This window comes from Drosophila montana, unplaced genomic scaffold, assembly GCF_035044405.1.
Source record: "Drosophila montana isolate Dmon_TW-CO22-7 unplaced genomic scaffold, ASM3504440v1 contig_395_1, whole genome shotgun sequence".
Lineage (NCBI taxonomy): Eukaryota > Metazoa > Arthropoda > Insecta > Diptera > Drosophilidae > Drosophila > Drosophila montana.
In genome coordinates this window covers 1-11,234 of record NW_026998731.1, presented here as the reverse complement: position 1 = coordinate 11,234, position 11,234 = coordinate 1, and the positions used below count along the sequence as shown (strand labels likewise).

At 40.0% G+C, this 11,234-nt stretch overlaps 1 protein-coding gene across 1 annotated transcript; it reads left to right on the top strand.

Annotated features, from left to right (window-relative positions):
• Positions 1–946: 946 nt before the first annotated feature.
• On the top strand, positions 947–9,304 carry LOC135438814 (uncharacterized). The gene is made up of 2 exons (XM_064697296.1): positions 947–1,168; positions 6,818–9,304. The coding sequence occupies exons 1-2, from the start codon at positions 947–949 to the stop codon at positions 9,302–9,304; spliced, it is 2,709 nt and encodes a 902-aa protein (XP_064553366.1).
• Positions 9,305–11,234: the final 1,930 nt, after the last annotated feature.

The window sequence follows — 11,234 nt, the reverse complement described above, 5'->3', positions numbered from 1 at the left end:
GGCACAAAAATATCCACAATCAACTTCGGCCTACGCAGAAAAATGGACTGGCAATATGTCATCGCTGACGTCACCAAACCAATCATTGGAGCTGATTTCCTACACGAATACGGGCTGCTGGTCGACGTACGCAGAAAACTCCTTACGGACAGCTCTACAAAGCTGTACTTAAGGGGAACAACGTGCAGTGTGGAATTCGAAAAACTACTTAATGTGTGTACAGTGACCAACGACCGTTTCGAAGTACTGCTACGCAAATACAGCGACTTGACCATGCCCTGCAAGTACGCAGCACACGATATAAGGACGACAGTGCAGCATCACATCTTCACAAAGGACCAGCCCGTAGTATGAAAAGCGCGTCGGCTGAACCCTGAAAAATTCGCTACAGCTAAAACAAATCCAACTTTACGACTCCACGACATTGTTATACTGCGACATTTCGTCGAAACGAATCCGTTCGTATATCACACACAGCTACCATAAGCAAGTCTTCAATTCCATTCATAACTTATCGCATCCAGGTAAGCGCGCCACAGTGAAACTCATAGCCGAACGTTTTGTCTGGAGAGACATGAAAAGAGACATAGCTCAAATGGTCAACAACTGCATCAGATGCCAGCAGGCAAAAGTCAACAGACACAACAAAGCAGCGCTTCAAGAATTCAACCTGCCCGAAAAGCGATATGAACATATCCACATTGGTACACAGGTACTGTCTGACGTGCATTGACCGGTTCTCACGCTGGCCGGCGGCAGTCCCAATAGCAGACATAACGGCAGAGACGGTAGGTAAAGCTTTATTGCCTGGTTGGATTGCAAACTACGGCACGCCACAGGCAGACAGTTTGAGACCAAATTGTTTAAGGAACTTACTAAGTTGACGGGATCCAAGCATCTGCGAACAACAGCATACCACCCACAAGCCAACGGCATAGTGGAAAGAATGCACAGGACGCTGAAGGCCGCCATTAAATGTCACACTGACTCCAACTGGATCGACAGCCTTACCATCGTACCATTTATAGAAGATCTCAACGCCTCTCCAGCGGAAATGGTTTACGGGACAACTTTAAAGCTGCCGGGTGAATTCCATAAACCTGCCGAAGAGTACATCAAAAGGGAATTCATCAAGCTCCTACATTTAATCATGTACCAACTGAAGCCCGTAAATACATCACACCACACTACTACCAAATTATTCGTTCAAAAGGATCTCAAAACATGTACACAAATTTTCTTACGAGATGACACAGTCAAAGCGCCGCTCAAAGCACCTTATGAAGGCCATTTCTAGTTATCAGCCGAAACGATAAGCAATTTGTAATCGATATCAACGGCAAGCATAACAATGTAACCATCGACCGTGTTAAGGCAGCTTACTTGGAAGCAAACGATGCAACATCATCTTCACCTGCAACCAACTGCAACATTCAACACCCCATTATTACCACTCGTAGCGGACGGGAAGTACGTCCACCCAAAAAATACGTTCATTTTGCAACTTAGCTGCAGTATTGGAGCGGGAGTGGATGTGGCAGTCTCATCGCCTTAATAAAATATCTATAATCGATAAATCATAGCTTAGTCGTGAACGAGTTCGGAACTGGATCAGCTCTCGGTTCCCAAAAACTACTTACTGGAGACAGTCATGAAAACTGCTTAATCATATAAACTATATTCATACTTTGTTCTTAATAAATAAAATATGCGAGTAAAGTCGCACACAGTCCTCAATTTTTGAGTACTCAGCATGCACGATTGTGTGTCTTTACATGAATACAGAAATTCTTGCAATTTGCGCTTGCTGCTGTAAACACGTGGTCTGCCAAAACATATTTTCTTTCGTGATTCTTAACCGATCTTGATGGAATTTTCTACAGTACATCATATTGTACTTGAGAATATTCATGTATTATTTGATTTAAATTGTAGCTTATATTGTGGGCAGCATGAATAGGTTTATTTACTTGATTTATTGCTATGAGGTTGCAGCGGGCAGGTGGTGATAGGCTTAAAATGAGTATACTTGATTTATATATATACTATTCTAGAAGCTTCATGTCAAGTTTGGTTACTCCAGCTCTTATTATTTCCAAAAATTGCTCAAAAAACAGGGTTTCGATATTGATTTTTATCGATTACTTTGAAACGTGGCAAGTTATCGAATATCGGAAATAAACTCGATCTGCGCGGTCACTAGGAGGCCTTACTGCTATAATTTCAAGTCTGTAGCTCTTATAGGTTCTGAGATTCTTGCGTCCGGACGGACGGACGGACGGACAGACAGACGGACATGGCTAGATCGACTTGGCTATTGATGCTGATCAAGAATATATATACTTTATGGGGTCGGAGATGCTTCCTTCTGCCTGTTACATACATTTGCACAAATACATAATACCCTTTTTAAACATTTTCAATGGGTTCAGGGTACAAAAATAGCTGCCAAAAAGACTTTTGTGGATATACATGTATGCACTTGCGTCCTTGTGTGTGCCTAACCAAATTGCATGCGTTGTTAGCTGATAATCTTACTCATAAACATATATAAACAAACTATAAATTATTTTATGGGTGTTTTCTTATAGCTTTGAATAAATGTATGTACTCATATATAAAATAGCTTGCTTTTCTCTCTCTCTCTCTTTCTCTCTCGCTCTAGCTTTCATTGATACCGTCACAATACTACAACAAGAAAAGACACTTTTTGCGTCCACTTTTTTCGCTGCTCATCGATAAACACACATTTTCTGTGCGGCCGACCGAATCTGTCCTGTTAAGATCTTACTGTTAGACCGAACAGCGGCATTTCTCAAGCAAAAGCACGAACACAGTACACAAGCGCAACGAAATAATGTGTTCGATGGAGAGCGAAACCGAATCTGCTTCGTTTTTTTCTGTTTATTTGAGTGCAAACCGCATTGAAAATAAGTGTTGACTGTTATTTGCGACCTCTGGTTTCACATCCTTCTTCGGTTTCTTACGTTCCCTGTCGCCCTTACAGGTGATGTGGTAAAAATGCGTTCGCGTCACAATAACAGACTTGCTTCTCCAACAACAAAGCGGCGTGATTTTTAATTTGACGATTCGATTCAAGAGGTGATGAAAATTATCAATCCATTATCGTCCACCTGCCAACAGTTGCCTAAGTAATGCTGCTTCTCAGGAAGGGATACCAAAGAAAGTCAGAGACCTTCTCTAAAGTTTGGATATGGGAGCGACATCACCAAAATTCTTGGACTAATTTGGGATTCAGCTTCGTATCGGCTACTGTTTTCTTTTTCATTTATTCAGCAGAGATCCGAATCATCTAAAGAACAATTTTCTCGAATATAGCTGAATTGTATGACCAAGTTGGATTTATAGGGCCGGAACTCGCTGAGGTAAGATTTTCTTGCAGCAGACAGCTGCAAAAACAGCTTGATTGGGATGAGAGCCTGCCATCATGACATGGCATGATCTTTGCGGCCATTTTGAGAAAGCACAGTTTTTTAAATTCACTAGTTTCGTGTCAATACCTGCGGCAGAATTAGAATTTCACGGTTTACGCGACGCCAGCATCGAAGCGTAAGGGTCTTCTCTCTACATCATTTCAGGACGACCTCAAGCCAGTAGTCAGCTGTTCCAACTGCTTCCGCCTCTACGCAACAGCCACACCAGCCAAAAAAAAAAAATAGTCTCGTCGGCAGGGTAACTGATCTCGCTGCTTTCCGCCACTACTCAAGAAAACATTACAGTCGCAATTGCAATGCTGTTGATAAAATTCAAAGCAGAGGCGCATGAATGTGTGTGTGTACATGTATACATGCAATATTCCCTAGCACCCTCAAACAAGTGGGCATCCAAAACACATTTTCTTTTGTGTTTCTTAACCGATCTTGATGAAATTTTCAGTAGAGCTAATTGTGCTATAGAATATTCGTATTTTCTTAAAAATGGCTATTAACCATTTTTGATGGGTTTAGGGTATTCAAAAAGTCGATCCCTCAATAGGACTCAAACACGCAACGGACCACACTTCTTGCCACAACCCTTACTCAACGACCACATCAGCCAAAAAAAAGAATAAAGTTTCCTGCGATTCTACCCAACAGCCGCACCAACTATTGAAACCAAATAAGAAAAAACGAATTAAAATAGCAGCGCAGAAAACAATACAATCGCAATTGCAATGCTGTTGAAATAATTCAATAAAGACGCGCATGAATGTGTGTGTGTGAACATGTATACAGAAATTCTGGGAATTTCCGCTTGTTGCCGCTAATAGGAGAAAAGTCAAAACACGGTTTCTTTAATCATTTCTGTGTTTCGTAACCGATCTTGATGAAATTTTCTACATCTTATTGTACTATACAATATTTGTGTATTCTTGAAATGACAATTGCATTTCAATTAGGCTTATATTGATAGACAGCATAAATTGATTTATTTACTTGATTTATAGCTATAAGGTAGTAGCGGGGAGGTGGTGATAGCTATAAAATGAAAATATATATATACTATTCTAAAAGCTACATGTCATATTTGGTGACACTAGTACTTATTATCTACCAAAATTGCTGGAAAAAACAGGATTTCGATACCGATGTTTATCGATTAGTTTGAAACGGGGCAAGTTATCGAACTCGATCTGCACGGAACAAGGAGAACCTACAGCTATAGTTTCAAGTCTCTAGCCCTTATAGGTTCCGAAATCCTTGCGTTCATACATACGGACAGACGGACGGACGGACAGACGGACGGACGGACAGACAGACGGACAGACAGATGGACATGGTTAGATCGACTCGGCTGTTGATGCTGATCAAGAATATATATACTTTATGGGATCGGAGATGCTTCCTTCTGCCTAATACATACATTTGCACTAATACATTATACCCTTTTTACCCATTTTCAATGGGTTCAGGGTATAAAAAGTGCACTGGTTTAACGCCTTATTTGCGGCAACAAATTGGATTGGCCGTCTACTTGTTTGCCAAAGAGGCCAAAACTTAAGCTATAAAAAGAGTCCTTGTCGGGTCACTTCCGTTGATATATCTGCCACTTGTAAATACGCTAACTCTTTTGATACAATGGCTGTGCATGGCTGACTCCAATGATTGGAAATTTATTCCCACTCCACCGCATTGTGACGGCCTATGCCGCAGTGAGAACATCGAAGCATCATATTTATACCCTGAACCCATTGAAAATGGGTAAAAAGGGTATAATGTTTTTGTGCAAATGTATGTAACAGGCAGAAGGAGGCACCTCCGACCCCATAAAGTATATATACTCTTTATCAGCATCAACAGCCGAGTCGATTTAGCCATGTCAGTCTGTCTGTCCGTCCGTCCGCCCGACTGTCCGTATGTATGAACGCAAGGATCTCAGAACGTATAAGAGCTAGTGGCTTGAAAGTTTAGCTGTGGGTCTTCCTAGAAACACGAAAGAAAATATGTTTTGGCCTGCAAACACGTGCAGCATCAAGCGCAAATTCCAAGAATTTCTGTATCCATGTACACATATACATACACACACATACATGCACGTCGGCTTTGAATTCTGTCAACAGCATTGCAATTGCGATTGTATTGTTTTCTTGTATTGCTTTTTTAATTCTTTTTTTTCTCATTAAGACTTAATTATTGGTGTGGCTATTGAATAAAGGCGGCGGAAAGCAGCGCGGTCAGTTACAAGTTCGAACCCTGCCGAGGAAACTATTTTTTTTTTTGTCTGGTGTGGCTGTTGCGAAGAGGCGGCGGCAAGTAATGCGGTCAGTTGCGAGTTCAAACCCTGCCAAGGCACCTTAATTTTTTTTAAATTTATCTTTATTACTACTAAAGCAAAAGAGCGCGTAGCGCGAGCTTCATTTGGTGTTGGAATAAGAAAATTCAGGGTATCCCCTTGTCGGGAGCTCCCGACTAGAACCTCTTATTTGTTTTTATCATGCATTTGGCTTTGTATTCTCGATTTCTAAGAGCTTCGCAGTCTAGTCTGCCACATAGCGTCAATAATTAATTCCAGGAAATTATTTCCGATTTCAGTAGATGCATCAGTTTTAAATGTAAACACTCCAGCTCATTTCTCGATTGGTGGACCCAGCTCAACGTTCGTTGAGCCTGGCGTGATACACCTTTCTTCAATCGTCTGAATAGTTGGAAGACTGTCTTTGTGCCGCTGTCGTAAAGAGTATTTTACTCTGTTTCAGCCGCGCTCCAAATGTCATACTCATAATTTAGGCCTATGCGTCAAAGTATTCCTTCTGAAGGGTCGAAAATTATTATGGTACTTTGGGCTGTCGTGCAGAAAAACGAAAATAAAAGATGTCCGAGCCAGCCAATGTCTGGGCGGAGGGTGGCTAAGAGAGCCAATCACTCAAAAAGCTTTTTTAATCAAAAAATTAATTGTTACCTAATCATTCTATAATTTGTTTTTTCTTTCATTTTGGGAGTTTAGTGAATCTACTATATGCTGAGCATGATTATGATACCTTGTTAAACAAGATTTATCTAGAACCTAATCATATTATTATGTTATAATTATGTTTGAAATGGGCATGACGATAGGTATAAAGCAGAGAGACTAATTTACATAGGAACAGACTGACATATAGTCTCGGCTGTTGATAATAATCTAGACCCCCTTTATTCGTTTTAAAGTCGGAGATGTGTTAAGAAAATAAAAATTGTTTGAATAAAATGTTTGAATAAATAAAGTGATACCTTTAGCTTAATTATTAACAACAAGATACCAATTTCCACAACTTTTTATTGGCAGTTGTTTTTTTTTTAAGTTTTATTTATTTTTTTTATTATTTATTTTATTTCAGGTCTGCGACAATTTGGGAGCATGCGTAACTGTAAACGTGACTGTCAATGTCCGCCATACTGACATAGAAGACACAGAGCCTTCAATTATAAATCACCTTGCACGCGCTCGATACTGGCTAGAATATGCAGATTGGCAAAAATCTTTTATATTACTTAATCAACTGGCTCGAAAAATCAGTTCTAAAGAGCGTCTCGTTGTTTTCACTGAAACATTAGGAGTATATCAGCCACAAACTACTGTACAATTAGCTCATCTCGTACGCCTTTTATTAAATGTAGTTCTTTCTCTTGAGCCTCTGGATGATATGGAAGTAAATATTCTTGCTCGAATACTGCATATTATAGCGTCCACTTTCAAATCTATTATTGCGAATAACGAGCTTAATACTCTTATGGATGAATACTATCAGACGATGGTAAATGATCTTTGCGACCTGCTTAATAAATTTAGTGCTGAATGGGAGTTTATACCAAAGTCACAGTGTCGGGCAGAGTCAGAGTCCTGCCTTAACACAGACAACTTCCGTCATCGCCTAGAACAAATGTCTACCTTGCAACCACAGGGGCTGGAACATATAAACAATTGGCTACACGCACATTGGAAGTTGAGTATGTGCCTATTTTACATGGGTATGGGTACTGCGCGACGTCAACATCCTGAGGAAGCACCGAAAATAATTACTCGAACAACTTTTACAATGCGTATGGAGAGCTTTGATCTTGACCTAGAACGTGATATAGTGATAGAATCTGCTGACTCTATGCATACTCTTATTTTCACGGAAAGCTTATTACAAGAGTTGCGTCAACAGCTACGAAATGATGAAGTTCTTATCTCTGTGAGGAGTCATAAGCAGAGCCAGTACTGGTGGTATCCAGAGCAAGAATCACGGACACAGGTACTAGTTGTTAATGCCTATACATCCAACGCTATCTGGGAGAAAACAAAGAAATTGTCTGAGCCTTTTCAATACATCTCCCGACTTAAAACGAATTTCTCAGCAATCGAACCGAAGTGCAGTTATCAGAGGCGCCTCCATAGACGACGTCGAAAAGAAAGCGACTTCGACGATCCCCAAGAAGACGTAGAGAATGTTATACATGACAACGTGATAAATTCCAATGAAGTTCGCATGTATCGTACCGAACTTTATGGACACTCCGTGCTAGGTGTTATATTTACAAAGGCCGATATAGATTACCGTGTGTTACTGCATATGACGAACGTACCAAAGCTGAGAGACATGGACACACAGAATGCAACATGCTTGGTAAAAAACGGGATTGTAGAACCTACTTCGTTGTTACTTCGTAATCGTTGTGAGCAGGCACGGCCAGTTTACATATATATTCGCGCAGAGAACAGCTTAGAACACTGGGACTCTTATCAAGAAACGGGTGCATATTTCACATTTTCTACCGAAATCCGAAGTTGCCGGATCTGGAATTATGCACGACCTGAACCTAGCTGGCAGACTATTTCCTGCATTCCTGACATGAATAAAAGCGTGTACTTTGGTATTCATTGCCGCTGTAATTTTATTAGCGACCTGGACGCCGACACTAAACCTATTATTGTTGTCCGTATGAATCTTAAATGCCATTTAGAGAGGCCAGTGGTAGGACGTAATTATCAAATAATAATTTGCTACGTAGTTATACCAATGGCAGTCATGGCGTACCTGTTTTTTCAAATGCAGAGAGCACCCCTCTGGGACAAACGACTTTACTTAGAAGAGCTATACAGTGGTGAGCTTTGCCATAGTGGGGACATTGTTGTCAAAGTTACCTTTGGCGGTAGATATAACTCTGGATCTTCAGCAAACATTATACTATCATTGCAATCATCACAAGGTCAAATACAGGTCATTGTTTACCAAGACCCCGTTTATAAGACTTTTGAGCGCAATAACACTATATTATTTCGGCTTCACCGGGAGCTCGTCCATTTGCCTGTGCGCCTTTCACTCGGTCATGATAACTCGGGCATTTATCCACACTATTTTTGTCGAAGTGTAGTTTTTACCGACATGCTTACGGAGCAAACTCAACATTTTCGAGTTCAACGATGGGTGCGTGCATCACCTATGGAGCGAAGACATAATTCAACAAAGGTGTTCACCCGTGCAAGCAACACACCAAAGGAAATTTACCGGTGGTCAGCGCGTTTTTCATTTGCTATCGAACTATGCATGGGAAAATGGTATTTATTTCAACCAATAATAGGTCCTTGGCGCTTTGGAAATAACCGCCAATCGCACTGTCGATGGGAGCGCAGCTGTATATATATGGGTAAAATATTTATTTCCATTTGCATAGTTATTATATACTTTGGACGCGCTGAGCCAATAGCATGCGATCCAAGTCCAAAGAGGTATAATGAGTTAAATATTGTGGTGTGGCTCTGTTTGACCTGTCTATTTGCAAGCTGCATTATTGAGTCTATTATGAGTTTATTTCTACGTATGATTTCAAAATATAACTAGATTGAATATATTCAAAACATTACAAAGTTCGGTATTTTCTATTTATGTTATCTTATATAACTTGTTTAAGAATGTGTGGCCACACGGAGTGTTTTCCAAACGGCACATACTCCGACCCATAGTACTCCGATGAGAGCGCTGGCGCGCCGGGGATGCGTGTTTATACAATGCCATGAAGGCCAACCATGACTATCGACCCACCGGCAATGTCAGGACACTAGCATGGCTAGGCTCACTGGGCGATTGTTGGGACCGGTCACAGTTGCTTACGATGTGTATGGCGTAAAACGCGCCCCTGTAGGCGATCCGCCACGAAGTTAGGTAAAGGCATGGCTTTCAGGTGTTCGGACATTGGTATTTTGTTACACATAAATTTGTTTTTATTTTTACTTTGGTATTTCTTTGATGGTTCCTAGCTACCATTCCAAATCTAAGAAACCTTGAAAAATGCCAATGGACTCTGATTGTAGTAGGGTGTCCACGAAGAGTTGAATAGAGAATTTTGCTCCTCAAATAAATGGAAGATGCCTTCTTCTACATTTTAAATGTTCCTTATGGTAAGTGAGGTGAAAAAAATTTGTATCAGGTTCCAAAGTCTGAGTTAAACTTCAGTACAGCATTGTTGACGGCTGTATACCCTTTTTCGCTCAAAAAATCTTTGAATCCCATTTCCAACGAGGATGCTTGGATTATCCAAAAAGTATTATATACATCTCAAATGATTTTTTGTAAAGACCTTTGAAAAAGATTTGAACGCTCAAATGAATAAGAACAAAAATCTTTGAAAACTAGTTTAAGGCCGATCGGATATCTTCGCATGCACCTTCGCCACATAAGGTAACTACAGTAAAAATTTCAGTTTCGTGGCTCTTCTTGATTCGGCTGTGCGTTGAGAGATATATTAAAAATATTGATTCAGAAATGCGGCTGTGAAATCGAATATCGGAAATGTAGCTTTCGACATATATGAGTCACAATCTGCGGTGCAAGTTAGAAAGGGGTAGAAAAGGAGACAGAAGTAGTTTTTCGTTTTAATTAATTGAAAATAGCGTATGGCGTATCAGTATTAATAGTTTTCGCTTTATGGAACCCAGCTTCTAGCACCCTCTTTATATGCTGCTGGTCGTTGGAGACTGTTGCGTTCTCTGAGAAATTTTTTTTACAAGTGCTAAGATTTAAAATCGCACAGTGCACAGTCAGTTTTTTTACCAGCAACAAAACTAATAATCCAATTTACCAAAACCAAAATTTTGGTACAAAAACAAAAGTGAAACTCCAAAGAGCGGTAAGATTAATTGCTGGTTTAGTATCATTTAAAACGGTTGACTGATTTCAACATCCAATATTTGAAAGCCGATAATCTTAAATTGCCGCCCATTATTTAATTCGTTTAATATTCTGGCAAATATATGTCTTAAAGATCATTTAATTGCGCTCCCAGCATTGAATATAATTCGCCTATATTGAACCTCATGGAAGCGAAATGGCAATATTTAGCCATTAAATGTAAAAGGCACAAAAAAAACCTTTAAATCAATATCTCCTAATAGAATCAAGAGAGAGTTCTCAGTTGAGAGTAATTGACTTGTTTTACTTGTGCTCCAAGATTTTTATATATTTTTGCGCTTTAATCCTGCTTTTTATTTCTAAATTTTGCATTTTTGGTGCTTTATTTAAAAAGCTTTTATAACTTGTGCAAAGTGTTATCTGTTGTGAAGCGTTAGTCTGTTAGTTATTGCATTTATTAAACGCGGCGTCAGTTCCGTATTGTTGTTATTGCCTGCTTTAATTCTTTTGCTTTGGTGCTCCCCTGTGCATACACTTGTTTGTGCGTGTGTTCGCTGCTGCATATTTCTGCTTGTGCATCGCTTGTGCTCTATTTTTGTGCACCGTGTTTCGTTTTGCTCTGCGCTCTCGCAACTTCTGCTTA